Source organism: Staurois parvus, unplaced genomic scaffold (assembly GCF_062004578.1).
Source record: "Staurois parvus isolate SC_StPar_1 unplaced genomic scaffold, SC_StPar_1.0 ptg000154l, whole genome shotgun sequence".
Lineage (NCBI taxonomy): Eukaryota > Metazoa > Chordata > Amphibia > Anura > Ranidae > Staurois > Staurois parvus.
This window is the reverse complement of record NW_028317950.1, coordinates 6,371,528-6,399,346: the sequence shown is the minus strand read 5'-3', so window position 1 is coordinate 6,399,346 and position 27,819 is coordinate 6,371,528. Positions and strand designations below refer to the sequence as shown.

General features: G+C 43.8%; 1 protein-coding gene across 3 annotated transcripts in view; it reads right to left on the bottom strand.

The window, feature by feature from the left end:
- The window catches only part of LOC149463450 (uncharacterized), a 164,308-nt gene that overhangs the window by 34,508 nt on the left and 101,981 nt on the right, over positions 1–27,819 (bottom strand). For all 3 annotated transcript variants that reach the window (XM_089674974.1, XM_089674973.1, XM_089674972.1), the window contains exon 6: positions 7,165–7,383. In XM_089674974.1, coding sequence (XP_089531100.1) covers positions 7,165–7,383 — 219 coding nt within the window. The remainder of the gene's footprint in view (positions 1–7,164; positions 7,384–27,819) is intronic.

Here is a 27,819-nt window from a genome sequence, read left to right as displayed (position 1 = left end):
AAAAGGTCAACTTAGCCTTTTAAAGTACACCATGCTGAAAACTGGTAGGTTAGATACAAGAGCTTGTATGCAAATTGATTCTAGCACCAGCTTGAGAAAAACCCCAGTTCCAGCCAAAACATTTCTTTTTAGCTTTGGGTGGAGAGGGGAAGGGTTAGAACCCCTTTCATTTTTTATAGGCCCTGATGCATTTTTGATACATTTTTTTATTTGTTTTGGTGCATTTGCCTGACTCCAATCAGGCACCTGTGAGACATGAACATACGAATCAAACGCTGTGTTGTGTTTTTGATGCGTTTTCAATTCATTTGAATAGGGAGGTTCGTTTTTGGTGCACTTTTTAAGCACGCCCCAAAATGCAGCATGAGGGACTTTTAAAAACACACTGCACCCACAGTGCATTGGTGTGAAGAGTTCCATAGGATTTAAAGGATAAGTTCACCTTTCGTAACATGTTACAGGTTACACCCATAGTCAGGGTGTAATCTGTAACATGTTACAATCAGACCGCCCCCACCCCCAATCCCTGCTTTGACAGCTAGCAAGGGATCCTCTCCCTCCCTTACTAGCGGTCAAATTTTGTAAAAAATGTGGCCGTGCGGGGCTCCGCCCACACAACCGCGTCAATCATTTACAGTCATCTGAATGAGAGACTACAATTCTTGGCAGCCTTAGCGGCTGTCAGCTTATAGTCCTCAATGAACTACCACGGCGCTGCGAGGTTGTCAGTATATCTGTTCGCCCATACATCACGTACGGGCAAGATCTGCATGTACCAACGATCTACTGATCGCTGGTGCAATAGTTCACAGACTCCTGCGACAAAAATAAATGCACATTTGTTTACCTGCAAAAAAAAAATGTGCATTTATTTTTTTTTTCCCTAAAAAGGTGAACTTATCCTTTAAAAAGTAGAACAAAAAGGCATAAAAAAATGTATGCCTTTAAACACCAAAAGTACATAAAAAAACTGATCAGTGTGAAAGGGCCCTATTGTGGTCTGTGTTTACCCTTGTCACAAGGACAGGAAGTGATGACATATCTTTGTGATGTGGACAGAGACAGCAACAAAGCACATTTATTTAGTAGAGTGGTGAGGGATTCAACTATTTGTCATGTTTTTATTGCTCTCTGTTTTTCTGGACACACCTGTACTCTCTCTCTTCTTGTCTTTGTGTTGTTGGAAATTTCCCTAACAAGGACAAAAGATAACAACATAAATTTGAAACATAAAAAGTTTGGTCTGGAGTTGGGCTTGTTTCTTGATGGCTCTTCTGGAGATCCTTGCTCCTGATTTTTGAGCTTCAACCAACTGCTGTAGGTACTGGATGCTGAGAATATTTAATAGGTAAGTGGGCATGGGAAACCTTGAGCAACTAAGTAACTGAGAAATAAAAGAAATCAGTTGGCAATGCAGCACACCAACATCCAGCTCTTCAACCAAACAATATTTTCAGTGGACTGCTTTTTACAGGACTGCCAGACCCAAAAGGCAGGTGCAGACAGCAGGTGGCTAAGAGGCCATCTGAGCCCTGCATGGGTAAAAGCCAGGTCACTCCCCGACTACTTATAGAACTTATTGGACTCTATGAGTAGGGCCCCTGCTGTGTCTACGCACACTTTCCTGTTTTATCAAGTAAGGGCTCTTTCACATGAACATTCCAATCGGGTCCGCCTGCCCGTTTTTCAGTCGGACCCGATCGGAACCTCCATTCTCCTCTGTGGAGCGGCATTTGTAAACGGACATGTGTCCATTTACACCCGCCAACATCCGATCCGCCAAAAAGGGACGGATCGGGATCTAATTTCCCTTCTGTCCGTCACATCAGATCGGATTCATCCGACCGCTCATTGAGGAGAGCAAGCAACTCTGTGTCTGCTCTGCAGCAGCGGAGGGGATACAGAGCTGTCATCCCCTTGCTCAGTAGTGATCATCGGAGAGATCCCCCGCTGAGCAAGTGGATCCGCTAAATGGGTCCGCCCTGTGTGAAAGAGCCCTTAAAGCAAATTATCTCAACGGGAGCATTTCCCACTAACATCCTGTATGCTGTGCTCTGCCAAACTGACAACGGCGGTCCAAAGTGGTGAGAATCAGATGGGCTCACAAGTGACTGCTTACATGTGCCCTAAAGGCCTTATGTGAAGTGCTACTGTAATAACAGACACTTAGTTACCGGTCACACCACTGTGATTTAAAATCGCATGATTTGTGCACAATTTCAGGTGCAATTTCTGAAGATTTTCAACGATTTATTGCGATTTCATTGTGATTTCTATTATTTTCTTTGTAAGTGAAATCGCAATAAACTGCATAAAAGGTAATGCAAGAACTACTTTAGAAATCGCACTGCAGCAAATTGCACATGTTAAGACACTGATATTCACATTAATTCAGGTGAGATTTCAATTCGCAAATTGCACCGGTATAACCGGGCACTTAGGCATATATAATCTTTAAAAGAGAAAGCTGGTACATAAAAGTCCAAGATCTGTTCTACATGTACCGCCAACACTGGCAAAAGGAGGCAACAAAGCGGCAGCCAGTAGTTTCCTTCTATGGAAAAACTGGGCCGAAAGACAGGGGGGGGGGGGGTCTAAAAACAGTGCCCCCCACTGGACAGAAACAGTTCATTTTGTAGATGGAAATTTTAAGCTGACAACCAATTTTTCTCCAAGGATAAAAAGGCCAGGTTGCCCCATATGGAAAAAAAATATATTTGAAATATATTTTAAAAATATTCTTCCCAAACATATTGACATATATTTGAAATACTACAATTTTGGCCATATTCAATATATTTCAAAATATTCTTCCCAAATATATTGACATATATTTGAAATACTGCAATTTTGATCAAATTCAATATATTTCAAAATATTCTTCCCAAATCTATTGACATATATTTGAAATAGTACAATTTTGGCCATATTCAATATATATATATACATACATACACACACACACACACACTGTATGTGGAGATGTGTTTTTATTACAAAATATATAAAAAATATTTTTAAAAATACATTTCAAATATACTGTATGTCTTTAAAAATACAAATATATGTAAAAATGTGTTAAAATGGCTTTTTTATATGTTAAAAAAATCTAAAGAATACATATTTTTTAAAAATATTTTTCATATATTTTGTAATAAAAACGCATTTCAACATGCATGTGTATGTATGTATGTATGTATGTATGTATGTATATGTATATATGTGTGTGTGTGTGTATGTATGTATATATATATATATATATATATATATATATAATTGAATATGGCCATAATTGTAGTATTTCAAATATATATGTCAATATATTTGGGAAAAATATTTTTAAAATATATTTCAAATATATTTTTCTTCCAGGTGGGATTTGTCAGTGTTAAAGTCCACTTCTGCAGCAAAATTCAGTGATTCTTCTCTGCTATACCAACTCTCAGAATTCTGTATATTCTGAATTAATAAATTGCTATTATATTATGTAACACTCTTATGAATGCATGGGCTATTGAAGTTTGATCTGAGTTATGTTTTGCCTCAATGGCCTTGGATGAATTTTTCGACACTGGAATATGGAAGGCAAAATGGCTTCTTTCCAGCTAATAATCTGCCATTTGCTGAAGGCTAATCAGTGTTTTACAATAAACTGCACATCTGTCATAAATCAGTTTAGTTCAAATGTTAATCTTGTAGGTATCACTGCCCAGACATTTGTATGAAATATGTTCAGTCAGCAGTGCGGAATGATAACAAGCAGCACGCCCTAACCTGTACACAGCACAGACACACAATATTACAAACAAGAACAAAACTGGAGCATATGCAGGCTTAAAGGGTCAGTCCGTCCAAAAGTGATATTTTAGGTGCACTGGACCCTGTAAGATCCACTTACAGTAACATATCCCTCCTCTAATTCCTGTCTCTGTCCCTGTCCTCATGAGAAATTTGGATGTCCCTTGCCAACTTTTGTGAGTTTCAGCTCCTCCTGTAATATCCTCCATATTGTAAAATAAATAGTTAGGGAAAGTGGGTGCTTTTCATAATGGTCACAACAGATGTCAGACCAGAGATCTCACCAATAGGGTTGCTTAAAGTGTTACTAAGCTCAGCACTCTGCGTTCACTATATCTGGTCTCTCACAGTACACAGAACATGGAAATGCAATTATTTTAGTAAATATAAACTGCTAAACAACCTTTTCACATTAGCAGTATATAGAATTCTTGTGACTTCTATCAGTGGCTGGCTGAGCATTGGTTAAAGCTTGGAGGATTTTTATTCTCCCATGATTGTCCTATGAGGCTGCATAACCCCTGACCCTCTGTCTGATTGGCCCTGTGCTGATCACATGCACTCTCTCAAGAAAAAAACAAAAACTCTCTAGCAATACACACCAAACTGAGCATGTACAGCTTGCCCCAAGGTACTGTACTATCAGCAGATGGATTGGGGACAGTAGACAAAGGGGAGGATCAGAGAAGACAGGATCAAACAGCCTTTTTACACAATGCAGAGGATTAACCCCCTTAGGTTCCACAGTGAGTATAACAAGCATGCTTTACTGCATATACAGACTGATTTTACTGTTGTGGGTTTAGTAACACTTTAAATAGATAAAAGAAATTGTCAGCTAATTTACTCTCCAGCAACAACCAAATACTGAAATATCCCCTAAAACTTTTATCTTAGTTCTTGGCAGATCCTGGAGAGTTAATCAACCAACATTCTTATATATCCAGTGCCAGCCATGTCTAATGTTCTTGTTGCCATGGTAATGTGCACACAAAAAGGGGGTGGGGCCTATACAGGATTGGTTTTGGAGTATTTAAAACATTTGAGGGTTTAGATTTAAAGGGATTTGCACTTTCCATTTTTACAGATATGCTGACTGTCCTGCCACATTGCAATATTATGCAGCAAAGGATCAGGTCTACTTAAAGGATATTCCCATTCAAAAGTGATGTTTTACTCATGGAGGTCCACTTGTAGACTGATTCCCCCCACTGGATTTTCTTCGTCTTGGGTAATACTATCACAGTAAGCCAAGTCTGACCACAACCTTTTACTTGTCATGAGTTCTCATGAATAGCAGCAGGTATAGTAGGACCTTCTTCACAGTGGGTGGAAGTAGCTGAGATCTAAGTACAAGTGCTACAGCATCCAGACTCAAACCTGTGGCCATGCATAGCAAGGCAATCTTTAATGGCAACCTTGCCAGCAGCTTATGTCTACATCCCACTTGCTCCCCCCATCAGTCTCTGTTCAGCCTACAGGAGCAAAGAGCTCTAGCTATATGTAAGTTTCATGTTGGAACCTAGAGCTTACAAAACATTGCCACGTGCAAGGATGGGGAGGGAGCCACGTGCAAGGATGGGGAGGGAGCCACGTGCAAGGATGGGGAGGGAGCCACGTGCAAGGATGGGGAGGGAGCCACGTGCAAGGATGGGGAGGGAGCCACGTGCTCCCCAGCACAAGGGTGTACCTTATACATCACTTCCCCAGGCAAATCAAGTGACAGAGGAATGAAGGGAAGGTGACATGAACGTTTCATAAGAACCCGCAGGTTATTGGTTGTTAGGTCTGTCCTAGCAACCAATTACCAGCTTGTTAATAAGAAAAGTTCATTTTGGCCAGCTCCTCCTTGCACCCTCCATCCTGAGCCGTGCTGCCTGCTGCTCTCTGCTGTGCACTGAGGATGACAGCAACAGTGGGAGGAGGCTGGGGGAAAGGGGGGGGCAGAGGACACTACTGGGGGGGAGATGGTGTGCAGAGCACACTGCTATAGGAAGGGCCACCCTCAGAGCAATGTCTTCTGCCACCCTTCATATCATCCCTCCCTCACAGTAGTGACCTCTAGCCCTCCCTCCCCCCCCCCCCCCACCTTCAGAGTCCTCTTCCCCCCCCCCTTCCCTCCCATGGACAGGTATTTAAAAAATCTGAACTCCCAACAAGTGGCTGGGGATTGGGATTTTTCTGCCCCCACCCTGGAACACTAAGCATACGGCTGCCAACCGCCTTAGGGCACCAGGGTAGCTGGGGGGCAGAAAAATCCCAATCCCCAGCCACCGACCCTCTTTCTTGTCCTCCTGGAGCAGCTGAAAGCTAGCATCTCCTCCTCACCCTCTCACCAGCGTACAGCTGCTATAGGAAGGAAAATCCAGGGGATCGGTTCTAGTAAATGCCTCCCCTGGTGTCCCTCCCATCCTTTTTCCTCCTTTTTCTGCTGCCTGGCCCTTCCCCAATCTGCTCCCCTTTCAACAGGGCTGCTAAAAAAAAATTGTGAAAAATAATAAAAAATAAAATTGTAAAAATTAAAACTACTGACACCATCCACTGCCCTACTGACACCAACCTCTGCCCTACTGACACTGCCCTCTGCTCTACTGACTGACACCAACCTATGCCCTACTGACACTGTCCACTGCTCTACTGACTGACACCAACCTCTGCCCTACTGACACCATCCACTGCCCTGCTGACTGGCACCATCCGCTGCTATACTGACTGACACCAACCTATGCCCTACTGACACTGTCCACTGCTCTACTGAATGACACTATCCACTGCTCTACTGACTGACACCAACCTATGCCCTACTGACACCATCCACTGCCTTGCTGACTGGCACCATCCGCTACTCTGACTGACACCAACCTCTGCCCTACTGACACTGTCCACTGCTCTACTGACTGACACCGTCCATTGCTCTACTTACACCATCCACTTCTCTACTGACTGACACTGTCCACTGCTCTACTGACTGACACCATCCACTGCTCTGACACAGTCCACTGCACTACTAATACCATCCACTGCTCTACTGACACCGTCCACTGCCCTACTGACTGACGCTGTCCATTTTTAAGGTAGGCTAAGTTTGTATTTTTACAGTGACATTTGTTTTATTAGATTTTTCTACATTTTCCTTACAATTTAGTTAGGTTTTGCTAGTTAATTTCTTTTTTTTTTAAATGACGCTGAACCCCGGGGATCTTCGATCTCTTTCATGTTGTTCAGGTAGCTCTCCACCTCTCAAAGGTTGCCTACCCTTGCTTTAAGTTGATATTGCCACCTCTGACAGCATTTGATCTACACTGTAGTAATGGCAGCACAGATCAGTTTTAGTGGCAGAGATGGCAGGAGGTTAGCTGGCGTTACCTGGCAGCTCTCTGGTGCTGGAGCTGTATTTGTAGTACAGGTTCTCTCCATGATCCGAGCCGCTGTGCTTCAATGTCCGGATGGACAGCAGGTGGTCTGCCCATTGCTGAGCGGATCGACAGAGCTCGCGGCTCAGCTGAAGAGGGGGCGCGCCATGCTTCTTTCTGTAAGTGTTGTGGGCAGACACAAAATCCCTCTCAAACTGGCTTCCTTCAGTACCTGAAAAACACAAGTCAAATAAAGTAAGCCTTAAAGGACAGAAACAGGTAGGTGGCCATTGCTGAGGTCTCCCAAAAATGTTGGTTGCCTGGCTGTCAGGTTAATGTTTTCAGAGTCACTGATCCAAGATTTGTATAATAAGAAACTCTACATTTTCTCATGCTATATATCTGCTCCAGGTCTGTGACTCAGAAGTATTCAAGCCAGGTACAGCCAGGAAACTAGCATTTTCATGAGAGCAACAAAGAAAGTCTGAGCAATAATTATAATAACAGTCATTATTATAAAACAATAACACACAAGAGAAAAGAAAGCATATACAATATTGGATTTGTTTCCTTCAGCAATTATTAATTATTCCATGAAATGGAGGTACATGCGGTCTCTACTACTCGACAGTAGCTTAGCATCTTAGCGACAACTCTAGTTTTGTGCTTTTTTTTCTTCTCTCCAGTTCTATGCATTGAAATTCCCTTAAAGGATAAGTTCACCTTTTAAAAAAAATAATAAAATGCACATTTTTTGTCTACAGGAGCCTGGAAAGCATTGCACCAGCAATCAGTAGATCATTGATGCCATGCAGGTCTCCTGCAGACCTGTCAGAATATCTGCTTGCTGTACGGGATGTACGGCCAAGCAGATATTCTGACAACTACCAGAGCACCGTGGTAGTTTGTAACAGAACCAACCCAGACTGCGCTTGAGTACTTCCGTTAGAATACTGCTTCCGCGTCCGAACACGACAACAGACACCACAGCCGACTATACAAGACTAGACGACACCAGTCTTGAAGTAAACCAGGAGGTAGACTAGTTTATAGACTAGTTTATTTGAACACAGATACAAGATATACTGTATACACTCAAGGGGACAATCCCCCCTCTCTGCATAATGACACAGGGAGGGGCAATCTACATTTAGTAACAAGAGACACACCAACAGACAGTCCCATCAGGAGGGAGGGCTGCTGGAGACACCCCCACTGAGCCAATACACACAAACACCTACATCCCATAATAGTTAGCTCCCAAGCCAGACACACAATAGAACAATGGGATGCAACCACATAACATCAAACAGTCAACAACCCCCCCACCCCAATATTAGGACAGATCACCCTGTACCCCTAACAGGCACAGGGTGATTTACACGTAAGAGGGATATGGGGAGCTGAGACAGGGGTCTCCCCACCTCTCCAAAATGAGCTGGGTTCCATGGACCCCCCACCCAAAGTGACTCTCGTCACATAGTTCATGGAAAACTACAAGCCCACAGCCGCTAAGGACTTGCAGTTCATTCATCCACGGAAGTCCATGAATGAATGAATGATGCGGACAAGTGGGTGGAGCCCTGCATGGCCACCCTGTTTTCAAATGTGACAGATAATACGGGGAGACTTCTCCCCATACTATCTGTCAGAGGGAATGGGCAGCAGCTGCGGCTATGGGTACATGTTACATCCTAAAAACAGGTGGAACATGTAACATGTCCCCAAAGGTGAACTTATCCCTTAAAAATGCACCTGTTGTGGGAAATACTAGGGCTGCCATTGCCGACTTACTTCTGCAAGGGCTAATTGACTGGCTGTGCTTGACAGACAGATAGCAAGCTTGCAGCATAATAAAGTCAGGAAAATGTTAGAATTCCTATTTGTATGCAGGATCCAGGCTGGTGCATACCTCTTAGATTGTAAGTTCCAAGGGGCAGGGCCCTCCTATCCCTCTTGTATTGAACTGTATTGTTGCTGTATTGTCTTCCGTTATATTGTAAAGTGCTGAGCAAACTGTTGGCGTTATATAAATCCTGTATAATAATAATAATACCTCCTGACTTTGAGATGGGAATGAAGGACACCTATTAGCAAACGTATGTAGCCATAGGACACAGCCACTGCCACGCCCTTCTTAAAGGAAAATTATATAAGAAGAAAAAGATTGGTTAAACCCACAAGTGCTTTTTTTTAACCACTACTATTCCTTTATATTGGCTTTTAAAATCTACAAATGCAGCAATTTAGAAATTGGATGAAAGGTTTAGCCCTGTAAAATACTTTTTAATAGATAACTAGTGCATTTTATATACAACTATACAGATCAGACAAAAATGAGGGACACCTGATTGGGAAGGAGGGACAGAGGGATTTTGTTCTGAATGAGGGACAGTCCCTCGAAATTAGATACAGTTGCGAGCTGTGCTAGTGTCATACATGGAAATAAAAACAAAGAAACAGCCAGCTCTATTAAAGGATAAGTTCGCCTTTCATAACACGTTACAGGCATTTTCAGGGTGTAACATGTTAGAACAGACCAGCTCCCACTCCTTGTTGTGACAGCTAGTGGGGGGGATCTTCTCTTCCTCGCTAGCTGTCACAATTGAAAGGAAAAGTGGCCAGGCGGAGCTCCGCCCGGCTATGTCGTTCATTTTCGGTGTTCTGTGAATGAATGAACTACAAGTGGAGCGCCATGGTAGTTCATGGATTCTTCTTATCAGTATATCTGCTTGCCCTATCATCCCGTACAAGCAAGCAGATATACTGACAGGTCTGCAGGAGACCTGCATGGCATCCGCGATCTGCGGATCGCTAGTGCAATGCTTTAGAGGATCTGGAAACAAAAAAATAATAAATGCACATTTACCCACAAAAATGAATTATTTATTATTTTATATCAGGTACTTATATAGCGCTGTCAATTTACACAGTGCTTTACATTTATATTGTACATGCACATCAGTCCCTATCCCTCAAGGGGTGTACAATCTAAGGTCCCTAACTCACATTCATACATACACATACTAGGGTCACTTTAGACAGGATCCAATCAACCTACCAGCATGTCTTTGGAGTGCAGTAGGAAACCGGAGTACCTAGAGGAAACCCACACAGGCACAGGGAGAACATGCAAACTCTAGGCAGGTGGTGCTGTGGCTGGGATTTGAACCAACGACCCTAGTGCTGCCAGGCAGAAGTGCTAACCATTTGGCCACTGTGTATTTGTTTTTTTTTTGCAAAAAAAGTGAATATATCCTTTTGCCCTGGTTCACACTGATGCGGTGCAAAATTTGAAGTGTTTTCTGTGCAAATTCCACACCGCATCAGAATTGCACCCTGTTCATGTGAACCGCTGCGGATGTGTATGTTAAGTTAACAACACCCGAAAGCGGTCCGCAAAACGCAGTACGATGTGCAGAATCGGATCGCATAGGTGTGAATACCCATGCGATCCGATTCTAGTGCGGACCAAAAAAAAGGTCCTGCACCTATTTGGTGCGGTGCAATTAGAGCCATACAAAATGCATGGCTCCAATCGCACCGCACACAAATCGCATGTGATATGTACAGGAATGCGGTGCAGCTCCTGTGTGAATCACATGCAATATACCACACCACATACAGGTGAAACTCGAAAAATTAGAGTATCGTGCAAAAGTTCATTTATTTCAGTAATGCAGCTTAAAAAGTGAAACTAATATATGAGATAGACTCATTACATGCAAAGCAAGATAGTTCAAGCTGTGATTTGTCATAATTGTGATGATTATGGCTTACAGCTCATGTGTTTTTCATGCTATTCCATTGAAGACCAAAAACACAATGTGTTGTGGGAAAAACAGGCCCTGACCCTTTCCAAAAAAAACATAGCAGTTAAAAATGCACAGATGTGAATGTGACTCCTAGGAAATCATGTTAAAATCACTGTAGAGCATTTTTAAAAATGCATATGAGTGAATCTAGCTTTATACAGGATCCATCCTAGTGTCCTACATTGAAATAAGCCTTGACCCATCCTAGGGTGTCCTGATTTACTAAAACTGAAGAGTGCACAATCTGGTGCAGCTATGCATACAAATCAGTTTAGCTGCCAGTTTTTTGGGGGGGTTTTGGTCAAAAGCTTAACTGAACAAACTGGAGTTAGAAGCTGATTGGCTACCATGCACAGCTGCACCAGATTTTGCAATTTCCAGTTTTAGTACATTAAGGCTAGGTTCACATCTCCGCGTTCCTGCGGGCTGTGTTTTGCGCAGGCATGAGAACACATTCATTTGAATGGACTCCCGTGCCCTGGGACACGCAGGGAGGAAGTCCCTGCACTTCCTCAGAAAACGCAGCCTACACGGGAACCTTGGTTTTCAGTATGGTTGTGATTACCAGTGTAGACGGCATGCTATTAGAATTTATGACACCCGTCCGCAGGTCCGTATTCCTCTGTTCGGGTGGTGCAGCTGCACAGATTTTTGTGTGGATCCGCAGCGGCACCACCCGCACAGATGTAAACCAGGGGTAACTCCCTAGTGTCATACATGGCAATAAGCCTAGATCCATCCTAGTATCATTCATGGCAATAAGCCATGTGTCCCATGTGGAAATAAGCCTAGGTCAGTCCTAGTTTCATACAGGATCCACCCTTGTGTCATACACTGAAATAAGCCTAGATAAGTAATAGCTTTTTAAAGAATCCATCCTTGTGTCATACATGGAAATAAGCCTAGATCCATCCTGGTGTCATATAAGGAAATAAACCTAGATCCGTCTTAGTTTGGTATAGGATCCATCCTGGTGTCATATAAGGAAATAAACCTAGATCCGTCTTAGTTTGGTATAGGATCCATCCTGGTGTCATATGGAAATAAACCTAGATCCGTCTTAGTTTGGTATAGGATCCATCCTGGTGTCATATGGAAATAAACCTAGATCCGTCTTAGTTTGGTATAGAATCCATCCTGGTGTCATAAGGAAATAAACCTAGATCCGTCTTAGATTGGTATAGTATCCATCCTGGTGTCATACAGGAAAATATACCTAGATCTGTCCTACTTTTATACAGAATTCATCCTAGTATCATACATGGAAATGGGGCAGCACAGTGGCTAAATGGTTAGCAATTCCACCTGGCAGTACTAGGGTCATTGGTTCGAATCCCAGCCACGTCACCACCTGCCTGGAGTTTGCATGTTCTCCCTGTGCCTGCGTGGGTTTCCTCCGGGTACACCAGTTTCCTCCCACACTCCAAAGACATGCTGGTAGGTTAATTGGATCCTGTCTAAATTGGCCCTAATATGTGTATGTATGAATATGTCAGGGACCTTAGATTGTACACCCCTTGAGGGTTAGGGACTGATGTGAATGTACAATATATGTAAAGTGCCACGTAAATTGACGGCGCTGTATAAGTACCTGAAATAAATAATAAATAGGCTTTGATCCGACACCCTAGTTTTATACAGGATGCCTCCTAGTGTTGAAAAAGTACCTAGATCCAATTTTAATGCTGTCCTAGTCTTCCATAAGATTTATCCTAGTTTTCTTTACATAGAATTGTACCTGGACCTGCTTTCATTTAGTATAGTATTCATCCTACCTTTATATATGGATATGAACCATGGTTTGTTATGCTTTTACACATGTAAAGTTATATATTCTTAACATACAGAATTTTGCTGTCTTGTTTTATTTATATTGAAATGTTTCATGATTTGTTGCAGTTTAAAACATGTACTATGGTGTGTTCTACTGTTTTACATGTGCCTTTGCATCTTTTGCAATGACTTTTGCAGAGTACAGATGTGATCTTGGTTATCAAAGTCTCTACTGAAGTAGCAGAAACATCAGTAACACCCTGCAAAAACTTTTTATGACTCCATGATCCAGATATGGGCTTCCCCCACTTCATTCCGATCCCCCGAGACCTTGGCAGTCCATGAATCATCACATTGTACTGCATGGAATCCTATGACTGCTGGAAGGCTACAGAATTTAACCTGAAGAGGTCACTTAACTTCTTCCCTCAAACACATTGACTTACACTTAGTTCCATCATAGGATTGATGCACAGCATTAGTGTCCCCATCAGACACAGGTCATGAAACAAAACTGTAGCCCATAGCAACTTTTTAGTTTCAAAGATAAGGCAAAACTTAATAAAAACATCCTCTTAGTTCCTATATTTATTTAGTGTATGATTGCAGGAACACAGTTGTACTGTCCATATTGTGGCTAGCCTGAAGGGGGATATCTGTAGGGGTCATGCTGGTGGGCTTAGCCATGCTCTGGCTTCTTATATGCATTGGATAATCCAACAGTGAAATCTCCCTGCCAAAATTCCTGACTTTTTTTGGTCCACCTGGAACTTCGGGGTATTTCTGCCCAATTCTGTGTTTAAGCTCCTCCCATTACATTCTCCATAATTTAAGAATGTAAAAAAATCCAGCAGGGTAAATTGGGACCACACATAACGGTCACAGCAGATGTCCAGATCTGGGAACTCAGTGAGATCTCAAACACTGTCTTTGAGAGAGAGAACAAACTATTAGGTTACCTCTTGAGCGTTCACCTAAAATTAAAATGTCAGGATTGGGTGGACTAAACCGGTAGTCTCCAAATTGCGGTCTTTTGCTTGCTATTATTTTGCCCTTGAGGCACTATTCTTCTCACTGATATGATACACTGACCCCAACAATGGAGCACCATTTCTCTCACTGACACCAATAACGAGGCACAATTCTTCCTAATGATACCATCGATGGGGCACTATGCCTCCCTCTAATACCAAATGTGGTGATGTTTACACCCACTGATGCCAAGAAAATATACACTCCTGCTGGCCACAGTCCAGCCCCCCTAAAAGTCTGAAAGACAGTAAACTGGCCCTTTGTTTAGAAAGTTTAGAGACCCCTGCACTAAACCTTTTAAAAGAACAATTTGATTCCACAAGAAACAAATATCTTGCATGTGAAGTCATTGTGAAGTTTGGTTTGTGTCTCAAGAGGCATTATTTGGAAGTGTCATACTGATTTACGCTGAGTACAGAAAATGCAATGCAGGAAAATCTTAGCTATCTTCTACTGTATATTTATTATAAAGTATAGGTCTGACACAAAATTCCTAACATTGGAGTCAGGAAGAAGGGACTTACAGAACAACGGACTTCACTGTCTGACTAATTCTACTGTACATCTGGAGACTTCTCCAACTTTGCATTCAGGAAATCAGTCTAGGTGAAGAATAGATGGACTGGCCACATGGGAAAGGAACTCCTAGGTTTTCCTACAAATCCAGGTGCTCCCTAAGTCACCCAGTGGATGTGGATCTACTCAGAGCATCCCAAATGATTTTTATCCAGTGCCAGAACGGATAAGCCAGTATAAACATGCCATGATCTATCTGATCGCACCTGGCTTAACCCACTTTATTTCAAAGCCACCCACTCACTCATAGGAGTTCCATCAACTCAAATCCACCCATTCAACCATCAGAGTTCAGAACTGATGCTGATCATACACATGGAAATATTAAAGGCACTTTTAACAATTTCAAAAACAGCTGAGCAGATCAATGCAACCTACTGCCAACAAAAGTGATTAAAACTGTTGGCAGTGGGTTGGCATGATCTAATAAGCTTTTTTTTTTTTGGCTTTTACAAACTGGTAAATAATGCAGTTAAAGATGCCAGCTCAAATGCCCATTCACACCTATGCTCACAGGTTAGTCATTGTTTAAGTAGTGCTAGTTCACATCTGTGTGATTTGTTCCTATGAGCTTTTGATGCATATGTGCACATTACAGGGCCTATTAATAAAAACAGCAGTGCATGAAAATGGGCATGGAAATGTGGGAATCCAGCCATAGAACCATTTTTGAGCAGTTGGAGTAACCCTCCATGCTACGGCTCTCGACAGTTAAAGTTTCAGACTCTTTTTCTACATGTTGTATATCAATCCACTTGGGCAGGCCTGGAACTGATTGTTAAGAGCTGATCCCTGCCGCTAAATTGATGGTCTGGGAAATTTAATTGTTGGGAGCTATGGTTGGTGGGATTACGGTGTGTGCAAAATAAGGTATTTAAAGTCTCTTAGCCTTGTCAGTCAGGCAGCCCCACGATTTCAAACGGCTGCCTTGTTTCTAATGTATATGAGATATATTACAGTAGTTTTGAGTAGGAGGGCTTTTAAAACAAAGGAGCCAAGAGACCTAACCTCACCCAGAATTCCAAATCTACTACAGTTTTGCAAATTACTGTAATTTGACCATGACAATTCTTGGCAAATCCTTCCCCTCGGGGTCTGAGAATAAGCATCACTGCCAAAGTTGGTACAATTACAACAAGTGCTATATAAAATCCATAAGACCTTGGAATTGCATGGTGTGACCCAAAAAGTACTTTGTCTGATCACTATTGTTTCCTAGCAGATAAGCTGCAGCAGGTATGGACTGCAAAATGTGTTCTGTTCCTCCTTCCTGTATAGCTTTAACAGGAATAATTGTGTAAGCTGAACAGAACTTTTCATGACTGCAGCTGGGCCAAAAAGATGGTAGGATCATCTCTTCATATATGGCCTCGGATGCCTGCGTCAGAGGGCAAATCTTTATATTCGGCACCTGCAGTTAATTTCCAGAAGTTGCAGTAGACATAGTGGTTGTATCAGAATTAACACATGCTTAATACACCTCATTGGCCATTGACAAGCTCATCTGACAAGTCAGGGAATTGACTTGACTTGTCTACTTTTTGGCATCCAAAAACAATTTGTTTGGGTGGCTTTAGGCAGGCTAAAGTGACCCTTTTCTGTGTGTGGTCTAAGACCACTGCCTTAGGGGCTTTAGCATTAAGCCATTCCTAATATGCAAAAAACATTGCTTTGTTACCTTTTACACAAGTTAAAATTACCCTCCACATAACCAGTTGCCTCTACAGTATACATTGCAAAATGCATTCCTGAACATTGCTATATTTAGAGTAACCGTATAGTGCTCCCTATATCACTAAGTAACACACGCCAGACCGCTGTGTCACAGCCAAGATAGGATGTGGCTGTATTATCCATTTCACAGCATGTCATCTCTACTTTTCCAAACTGAAAAAGCCAGACAGGCCAAGTACTGTACAGACAGTCCTGGGGGATCTAAGGACTGAGCAATGTACTTAGGATTTCACAGACTTGAGCAAGCCAAGATATGTACGCAAGACCAGAGTAATGCACCTCTTATGGTCTTCAAGGGAATGTTTAATGGTTTTGTACATATATTCTTTATGGACTAAAAATGCAAATTTAAAACATTTACATGTTTAACCAGGTAAGTATGAATGATTGCATATCAATAGTATGCATTCTAATTTTCAGAAAGCAGGTAGAGCTTTGGATTTCTTTTAAGATGTTTAGCATTTGAAAAGATGTTTACAGAACTCAGTAGTTCAAGCTGAAATCTTTGCACACAGCTGAATTAGAGTAGTGACTTCTTCCTTTCAATTGCCTTACCATCCACTCCCCTTCATGACTCTATTGTAAGTTTTATTTTGCAGAGTGTCTGGGAGGAAACAGATTCTACCAAGTCCTCTGTTTGTAAAGCCAACAGTGCTCTGGGACTCTCATGTCATGGGTACACCTTGTATTTAAAAGTTTTTATTTGTTAAGCAAAGATGTAAAACCCAAAGTGATATATGTAAAAAAAAAACCCACATCATTCTAGTTTTTGTATATTTGTTCTTGGACAGTGTGACGGGAGTCACTTTGGGTGGGGAGCCCATGAAACCCAGCTCACTTTAGAGAGGTGGGGAGACCCCTGTCTCAGCTCCCCATATCCCTATTATGTATAAGTCACCCTGTGCCTATTAGGGGTACAGGGTGATCTGTCCTAATATTGGGGTGGAGGTTGTAGATTGTTTAATGCCATGTGGTTGCATCCCTTTTGTTCTATTGTGTGTCTTGCTTGTGAACAAACTATTAAGCGATGTATGTGTTTATGTGTATTGGTTTGGTGGGGAGGGGGGGGCTGTCTCCAGCAGCCCTCCCTCCTGATGGGACTGTCTGTTGGTGTGTCTCTTGTTACTAAATGTAGATTGCCCTGCGTCATTATGCAGGGAGGGGTGATTGTTCCCTTGAGTGTATATATCTTGTATCTGTGTTAAAATAAACTAGTCTACTTTCTGGATTACTTCACGATTGGTGTCATCTAGACTTCTTTGGTTGGCTGTGGTGTCTGTTGTCGGTGTTCGGACGGGGAAGCGGTATAATAACGGAAGTACTCAAGCACAGACTGGGTCGGTTCCGTTACAGACAGCAACTCACAAAGCACAGAAACTAGTGATAGCCAGGGAACTAGCATTTTCAAAAGGAATACACAAAAGAAACCATAAAGAAATGAGCTAATCACAAAGCTGAACTACATAAAGGTTTGCTGAATTTGTAATTCTGATCAGTTAGGTTTGTGATTCTGCACATGCCCTCACCAGATAGTTAGATAACTCTGCTTCTTCCCGATTTAGCATTACTGCATTCTTTGTTCACTCTCTGCTCATTGGATAGAGGCGATGATGCTGATTCACCGTCCATTGAGCAGACTGGAGGTGGAGGGGTGACACAGGAAGCTGAACTGCCAAACCAGGAAAGTGGATTGCATGATCAGAAACTATACGTGTCACATGTCTAGCTGGGCGGTATTGGAAACTGTATATAAATCACTAGACTGGCTGTACAGAATTTACTAATCCTTTTTGGTAGGTAAAACAGAAAACATATGTCTTTCAGATGGGTTTTTACTATTTGCTGGAGTTTCCTTGTAAGAAGTTTAACAAATCCCAGAAGCTAGAGAGTCAGTAAGGAAAAAAGAAATCCATGTTTAACTGTTTAGTTAGTGGAAGCCTCTGCCAGTTGCTGAATTCTGTCGTAATTTCTCCCCCCTCCCCTACATCGAATGAGCTGAGTTTGTGGTTCTCTTAATGGACAAACTGGAAAATCAGGCTGCGGTTTCTCATTCCACAAATGCAACTCTGTTAATAATGAACCCGGTCAGCCCGATGCATTAACAGTTCATTTACATTGTTTGTGCTGAAAAGTTTAAACACTTCTCCTGCCAATAACAGTCGTTGGAATCTTCTCATATAAAACCTCCCGACATCACATCCGAGATGACGATGGACAGGGAAGCATCTGGATGTGAGGTTTCCTGATCAGCTGGAAATGGACCCTGCTGCCATTTGTTTTTCTATGTGTCTGTCAATATTACAGGATGGATGTATCAAGAAAATTCTCAGCTGACTTTGAAGCCAGCAACAGCCCAAAAAAAATGTAAGCACGGATGCCGGAGTCGCTGCACCTGTTAAAAGGTTAGTAAAGAAATCCACATGTTCTATTGATCCACCCATCCCTGCTATGCCAAGAAGGGTGAGATCATAGTTTACATACTGTAGATCTGCAGAAAGTGGGGTTGATTTACTAAAACTGAAGAGTGCAAAACCTGGTGAAGCTGTGCAAAGTAGCAATCAGCTTCTATCTTTAGTTTGTTTGATTAAGCTTTGACGAAAAAAAAAAATCTGGAAGCTGATTGGTTTCTATGCAGAGCTGCATCAGATTGTGCACTCTGCAGTTTTAGCAAATCAGCCCCTATATGTCTCTGCCCCACCCGCTGCCAATTGTTTAGGCCACTATTGACTATCTCTACAAAGGTAACACCCATCCTGAGCCCACTGAAGTACCTCCCCTTCCTATCAGACATTCCAACAGCAAGATGTCTTCTTTCAGCAGCATCTCCACACATCTCAGCAGCATGTGCCTGACGAAGGGGTCTTGCACGGCTGCGCAACGTTGCACTGTGTGTTCTGTGATGTGATCATTCTCCAATAAATATTTGGACGCTTTGACAATCCGTAGTGTGCTGGCAAATACGTACATTTGATATTGAAAGACTTAGCTCCTGTAAGTGGAAATCATTCCACAGGGACACAAAGGGGCTATGAAAGCCCAACAGAGATTCTAAAGCCACCCATAGATGGTCCCTGCAGAACTGGTCAAGATTCGATCCATCTTTGGGCAGGCTGATTGTTCCCAAGTCAATTCATCGATCCACCTGGGTACAAGTGCCCCACCCACTGCCAATTGTTTAGGCCACTAGAGACCATCTCTATAAAGGTGACACCCATCCTGTGCCCACCGAAGTACCTCCACTTCCTATCAGCACACATTCCAACAGCAAGATGTCTTCTTTCAGCAGCATCTCAGCAACATGTGCCCGACGAAGGGGCCCTGCACGGCTGTGAAACGTTGCACTGTGTCTTCTGTGATGTGATCATTCTTCAATAAATATTGGGACATTTTTGATGATCCGTGGTGCGCTGGCAAATATGTACATTTGATATTGAAAGAATTAGCTCCTATAAGGGGATATCCTTCCACAGGGACACAAAGGGGCTATGAAAGCCCAACAGAGATTCTAAAGCCAGCCATAGATGGTCCCTGCTGAACCGGCCAAGATTCGATCCATCTTTGGGCAGGCCAATTATACCCAAGTCAATCCATCGATCTATTTGGGTACAACCAGCATGTTGGACTTCTAGCATGCGATTATTGCCAACGGCTATAGCCGCTAGCAGTATGTACTGTGTTCTCTTGGCAGGGATGGCTCCTGGCGGGAGAACACAATAACTCCGCAGGAGGGATTTAGCAATAATGGGGGAATCTAGCAGTTTTCTTTTTTGCAACCTGTGGTTTCAAGAAAGAAAATGGCATCATCTATGGGCTGCTCAACACTTCTCCACTCTATACAAAAAAATGGCTGGGTTTCACTTTAATTCCTCTTATTTAGTTATTGTCAATATTTGCATATTTATTGTCTAGACCAGTGGTTCTCAACCTTTCTAATGCCGCGACCCCTTAATACAGTTCCTCATGTTGTGGTGACCCCCAACCATAAAATTATTTTCGTTGCTACTTCATAACTGTAATTTTGCAGTGGGAGGACTAGCGCCCCATCACTGATGTCAGTGGGATGAATAGTGCCCCATCGTTGGCGTCAGTGGGGGGAGGAATAGTGCCCCATCGTTGGCGTCAGTGGGGGGAGGAATAGTGCCCCATCGTTGGCGTCAGTGGGGGGAGGAATAGTGCCCCATCGTTGGCGTCAGTGGGGGGAGGAATAGTGCCCCATCGTTGGCGTCAGTGGGGGGAGGAATAGTGCCCCATCGTTGGCGTCAGTGGGGGGAGGAATAGTGCCCCATCGTTGGCGTCAGTGGGGGGAGGAATAGTGCCCCATCGTTGGCGTCAGTGGGGGGAGGAATAGTGCCCCATCGTTGGCGTCAGTGGGGGGAGGAATAGTGCCCCATCGTTGGCGTCAGTGGGGGGAGGAATAGTGCCCCATCGTTGGCGTCAGTGGGGGGAGGAATAGTGCCCCATCGTTGGCGTCAGTGGGGGGAGGAATAGTGCCCCATCGTTGGCGTCAGTGGGGGGAGGAATAGTGCCCCATCGTTGGCGTCAGTGGGGGGAGGAATAGTGCCCCATCGTTGGCGTCAGTGGGGGGAGGAATAGTGCCCCATCGTTGGTGTCAGTGGGGGGAGGAATAGTGCCCCATCGTTGGTATTAGTGACACCAATGATGGGGCACTATCCCTTCCACTGACACCAATGATACTTACCTTGCTGACTCCTGCTCCAGCCTGGGCTCGCTCTCTCCCTCTCCCATCTACAGCCTGCATACCTGGCTGCAGCAGCAAAATTTACACTTACCTGTCAGCTGTCTTCCTTCTCTGGCCTCTCTCTTCACTCGTTCCTGCAGCTCCCTCAATCTTCTTCGATCTCCGCGCGCTGCCGCTCGGCTCCTCCTCTCCAAGCTCCACCTTCTCGCCGGTGATTGGCCGCCTGTGTGCCTCTCCTGAGCTACAGTTCCGGTGGCCAATCAGCGGCGAGGAGGCGGTGACAGGGGCAGCATATCATCCCGCCCACACATCGCCGGAGACAGCAGCGGTGTCTCGGTTCCTAAGACCATCGGAAATATGTTTTCCGATGGTCTTAGGCGACCCCTGGGAAATGGTCGTTCGACCCCCAAAGAGGTCGCGACCCCCAGGTTGAGAACCGCTGGTCTAGACAATGTTTATTAAACAGCCTAATCTAATCATCCAATTGTGAACATGTTTAACAATAGATAAAGCACTTTTGGTGACAGCTAATTAGGTGAATGAAAATTTAGCATATAATTAAACTTCTGATAGATAAGGGAAATAGCATGGGGAAACTACAGCAGTATAGAATGATTGCTGACAAGTTTCAAAACCTTATCAAATTTCAGCTATGGCTGCTCTTGAGATGAGTTTGCTAAACTTGTGACCTCAGACCATGTTTTTCACATCACCGCTGAGCATACGTGTTTATCTTCTTCATACACAACTCCAGCTGACCTTCTCTTTGTGCAAGCAGTATCTTTGGCTGCACCATAGACATTAGATTGTTTCTGGAGGTCGATTTGTACACATGGGCATTAGCTTGACAAAGAGCAGTGTGAACAGCAAGCTTTTACAAAGTATTAGCAGAGCTTTTAGCCGGCTTTACAAATCTTTCTTGAAAGCTGAAGTAAGTGAGTTTCATGCATTTGCACTGTAAACATAAGTTACCTCTAATGAAGGGTGTCCCTCCTGTGGCTGCTGCAGTGTTTGATTAATTGTTCAACTTCATCCTGCCCGCTCTCCCCTGTTGGTGCCAAATGTGTAGTTTTAAATGATTGGAAGTTTCAGCTATAGTACAGGATCATTCACTCAGCACCTCCTCTATTCAGAAAATGCATTGCATTCATTTAACTGGATGCAAGGTGCTCTGAATGGAGGAGATGCAGATGAATATTACAATCTCCTTCCTCCAATCACAGAATGCTTTATATTCAGTGAAAAAGAATACAATACTTTTTCTAAATGGAGGAGGTGTAGAGCAAGCGTCTGTCTGTGATACCGTATTTGTACAACTAGAACCAGTCCTAGCACTGGATGTTTGGGATGAATAAAAATACAAGATTTAAAAAAATGTTGCAGCAGCCAGGGATGGGACACACTTTATTGGAGCCAACTTATTTTTAACTATGCATATGTAGAACAAAAAAAGTTTTTTGGCCTTACTACAGCTTGAAGATGAAGAGCCATTTACCCTACTCTGTGTTAGTGTTATGGCAGGCCATTCATTTAAAGAACGCACATTAAGTGTGACACATCAACTTGCATTAGAATGTGCCTTTAAAAGGAAAAGTTTGGGGTTAAAAAAAAAAACCAAACACACATACTCATCCCTATCCTGTAGCACTGGTGTAATGGCATGACTGCTATCAGTCACTGCTCTCCACTCTGTCACTCCAGCACTCCTTGGAGGGCTGGGCAGTGGAGGGATTGGGTGCATCTGGCTCCAGTTCTTAGCCATGTGCTGTCAATCAGGCAGCCAGGTGGATCCTGACAATATTTTCAGGATCCTTCCAGAGCCTGGAGTGGCTTTCCCACATCAGCTGATAGCGGGCAATAACTCACTATTAGCGGATTCTGAATCACAGGAGAGCAAAAGTTATTGCACTCCTGCGGCCCACAAGAGAAGTATGGCCAAAAAAAGCTTTGGCCATACTTCTTTTATACAGTTGTGTTCAAAATAATAGCAGTGTGTTGAAAAAAGTGAATAAAGCGGGGGCTTCTTGCAGATCGCTTGGCTTCACATAGGCGTCTTCTAATTGTAACAGTACTCACAGGTAACTTTAGACCTTCTTTGATCTTCCTGGAGCTGACTGTTGGCTGAGTCCTTGCCATTTTGGCTATTCTTCTATCCATTCGAATGGTAGTTTTTCGCTTTCTTCTACGTCTTTCAGGTTTTGGTTGCCATTTTAAAGCATTTGCGATCATTTTAGCTGAGCAGCCTATCATCTTCTGCACTTCTTTATATGTTTTCCCCTCTCCAATCAACTTTTTAATCAAGTTACGCTGTTCTTCTGAACAATGTCTGGAACAACCCATTTTCCTCAGAATTTCAGAGAGAAATGCACTGTAACAAGCATGTACAACATTTGCTGCCTTCCTTCCTTAGATAAGGGCAATAATTGCCACCTGTTTTTCAAAGAATGAATGACCTCATTAATAGAACTCCACACTGCTATTATTTTGAACATGCCCCTTTCAATTAGTGATTCAATTACACAGAATCAGCAGCATGCATGTCATGACTGTTGGGTCTGTTGGATTTCTATTACTCTACTACACCTGCTAGTAAATTATTTGCCATGTAGAAATATCATTTCTACCAAAAACAGTGATTGATCAGGTTAGTGATGTCTGACTGCTATTATTTTGAACACAACTGTAGCTACCTTCACATCACTACATGGTTTTGTTTTCTGTTTTTAGTTTTCTGTGTTCAGAAACAAACTGTCCAAAGAGCTGCATCCAGAACTCTGTAGAAAGACCAACCCCGAATGCATACTATGTCCAGGGTCCGTTGGCGGCTCTATTCACATGAAACCACTCAGATAAGCAGTTACATGCGAACAGCAGAAGCGCTGGCCCTTGACCCACAGATGGCCAACTGGTACCCATAATATAAGAGACAGAAGTACAGAAAAGCGGTTGAAAGAGTCCAGGATAATTTTAATTGTTGGTAAAAAGGTTATATAAAAATAGTCAATGCATTTCAAGGGTAACACCACACCCCCTTAATCAGGGATAAACGCAGGATAAACTTGGATGGACTCTTTACATGAACTAACAACTTAACAGGCGTTTCTAAGCAGCAATGGAGAAAAGTAAAACATGACAGAATGACATCTTGGGGCAGAGTCTATTTAAGAGCATGGCGTCCCCTCTTTTGGCAAGCATTATGCTAATGGTTAGTGTATGGACAAGTACCCCATCTGCCAGGGACAGCAGGGAGAGGTTCTGGAGGAGTAGGGAAAGTGCAGTGACTACCCTTTCCTTCATTTGAGGAAGCCTTCCAGTTGGGGTTGGACTGGCCAGGCAACACTCCTGCTCCTCATTGCAGAAACATGCGGCATCATTTCTAGTTATTGTACTGCTCCTACAGATCCCGTAAGTGGCTCTGGTCGCTTGTGCTCACCCGCCGGGCCTGGTTGTTCCTTGATGGAACTTTCTATAATATACGGTTCACATTGCTTGACCTCTATGTGGTCTCTGCCACCGACACACTACGCTGCATTCTGCACACACTTGGCAGCAGTTGGCAGGATATGTCCTTATTCACAGCTGGTGTGAAAGGAGGAACGGGCCACTATGGCACCACTAAGAGCAGCCTTGGCCGTAGTGCCTAAGTTCAATGAGTCAAACATCTCTATCAGAGTGGGAGGAGAGACTGGAGAGTGCCACCCGCCTGTATTGGGTTCCCACCCGGCTGATTGCGGAGCTGACCATTAACAAGAGGATGATGCTCACCAAAAAATGATTGTGCTACTGGAAGATTCACAAGCTAGCCTAGAACAATTTGTGGAGCAGCTGAAATGCCTGTTTAGGGAAAATTACAGTACTGAAACTGAGGCACAGGTTTTATTGTCCACAGACAGCAGGAGGATGAACGCCTCACCCACTTGGCGATAGCCCTCCAAAACCTTTGGAAGTGGTTGGAGAAGAACTCTGAGACTGTTAATCTACCTAGATGACATCATTATTTTTTCCAAGTTGTCTGACGACCATAGACAGACTGGGTGTTCACCCAACGGGCCCAGTATGAATTAAAGTTGAAGCGAAGCTGTGCCACCTGATGTGACAAAAAATCCAATACCTGGGACACATTGCAGAGGTCGGAGGAGTCTCCCCAGACCTAACCAAGGTCCATTGACATGCCTCTCATTCAGATGTTGGACAGACAACCCACACAGAAAAAAGGGGGATCCTCCCCTTCAATCCAGACCCAGTGTCAGAATCCACAACAGCAAGCTTTTGACACCCTGAACAAACTCTGACGTTCGATCCCCTCCTGGCATATGATAATTACTCAAAGTCTTTCTGGGTATACATGGATAGGAGCTTACATCCTCACACAAGAAAAAGGTAGATAAGAAAGAGTGATCACCTATGTGAGCCGCAGCCTGAGGCCCACCAAGCATAACCCTAAAATTATAGCTTCTTTAATCTGGAACTGTTAGCTTTGGTGTGGGCTATCACAGAACAGTTTGCAGAGTATCTCACTGGAGAGAAAATGGAAGTCTACACCAACACCCTCTTGCCAAATTGGGGGCACTAGAACAAAAAGGTGGGTCGTCCGTCTGCCAATTTTAACTATAAGATGCATTACAAACCTGGAAAGTTCAATGGACATGCGGATGTTCTCTTTCGCTACCCCAGTGGAGTGCCCAGGGGAGCATGTGGATCTGAACCATGAGGACCTGGAGGTAGCGCCAGTATTGCCTTTGGCTACCTCTTTGTGCTTCCTCCAGGGGTAACAACTCAATTCAATTCCCAGACAGGGCCTGCTGAGATCCACATTCCAACAGAAGGACCCTGACCAATTCCTCCTTTTGCGGCGACATGCCGTCCTCCCAAGAATGTCAAAAGTTGCCAGATGTAGCGAGAGCACTGGTGAGACAGTGGGACTGGCTTGAGTTCTGAGGTAATGTACTGTATTGGCAAGCATGCATCCCCATCGAACAACGAGACATTCTACAAATTGTGGTCCCCCTTTCGCACATCCTTCAGATCTGCCAAGTGATGTATGCCTCTAGTGGGCATTTGGCCAGGAGGTATTTCTATCGTCCATGAGTGGCAGAGCGTGTGCAATGAGCTTTCCGGGAGTGTGTGACGTGCACCGTACATAAATGCACCCAAGAGCAGACTACCACAATGACCATCACCACCTCAGAACCCTTTTAACTGGTGATAATGGACTTCCAAATAGTCTCCAGCTCCCCATCTTGGTTTCGCAATGCACTAATCTTTGTGGACCACTTCTCAAAGTTCGCTGTGGTAGTACCCATCAAAGCCAGAGAGAGGCGACCACAGGTAAAGTCTTTTGGGAACATATAGTTCAACCTTATGGATGCCCCAAACGCATCCTACCAAGCTGAGGCCCGAATTTAGAATCCCAGATACTGTTTAAGTTATGCCGCCTAAGAGCAATTCATGAGTCGCATACTATACCATACCACCCTCAGGGTAACTGGAATCTGTGAGCACTTCAATCGTATGCTGCTGGGGATGTTACAGACTCTACAGCAAGGCCACTGGGATTGTTGGAACCAGCATGTGGGGGCTGTGATCTGGGCCTACAATAACACACGGCATAAAGCTACTGGACATACCTGTTCTTTCTGATGTTTCGGGCACTATGGCCGACTACCGGTGTTCCTCTTGCTGAACTCCCCATAATGCCCCTCTTCTTGCTCACCCAGTGAGTGGGTGCAAAAACAGTGTGACCGGTTAAACAAAGCTAAACAAATAGTCTTGGACAGGCATAAAGACTTGGCAGAGGCTGCTGTCATAGATAAGCTGCTTTTATGACCGGGTGTTAGTGAAGAACCCAAAAAGTGAAAGAGGCAGCAAGTTGGAGCCCAAGTGGGAGCACAGCCCCCCATTGGATGGAGAAACAACCTTTTCCACTGACCTCTGTGTACAACGTGGTCTCGGAAGGCTCTGAACCAATCAGAGTGGCTCCACCGCAATCAATTTAGACCATGCAAGCTGAGTGGGGACTGTTCCACCATGCCTTCCGCCAACAGTGAGGACAGCGACTCCGTGGATGTTCTGCCAGTCCAGGAAGTCCCTTTCAAATGGTACCGGTCTCCAACTGAGCCCAGATCCAGCTAATACAGAGGAGGAAAACACTATCAGTTAATCTGCGAACAGTGCAGAGGTGTCCTGCTGAATCACTGGCCTCCTCAATGGATACAGCAACAAGCTCAGGTGAAAGGGGTATGTCTGGCCCTGAGGACCCCCAACCACCTGAGGCCTTACAGCCACATGCAGAAGATGACAGTTCTGAGGGTGACCCCACAATGAGGTCTACCGCCCAATTCGGTCTTGTGGGCAACTATCTACAAAGTACTATGATTATGTTGTTTCAAATTCTCTTGTTAGTACTATAATTATGTTTCTTGTAATAATATGCTGTTCTTACTGTGTTTCAATGCTCAGGACACCATCTGACAATGACAGGGTGATTGGAAGCAGGTGCAGTCTGTACTCCCATCTATAGGTGGCGCTAGGCTTAAGTGGAAATACAGAAGGGGAAGGAAGTTGTGGTCACCAGGAGAGCAGCTGTCTGATTGGATGCTGGTGCCCTTTGTGACCTCCGTGACCATCTTAGGTGAGGGCAGAGCCTATTCAAGAGCTTAGCCCCCTGTTTTGGCACAAATTATGCGAGTGATTTGTGTAGGGACAGGTACTCTGTCTGCTAGGGACAGTGTCAAGCAGCAGGGAGAGGTTCAAGAGGAGTAGGGAAAGTGCAGGGACTACACTATCCTTCACTTGACAAAGCCTTCCAGTTGGGGTTAGACTGGTCAGACCACACTCCTGCTCCTCATTGCAGAAGCTGTCGGTATCATTTCTAGCTATGGTACCACTTCTACAGATCCCGTAAGTGGCTCTGGTCAGTTGTGCTCACACCGGGCCTGTTTGTAGCAACTTTCTACAATATATACTTCACATTACTCAACCTCTGTGTGGTCTCTGCGACACACCGTGTTGCACCCTGCGCACAAACACACTCTGGTGC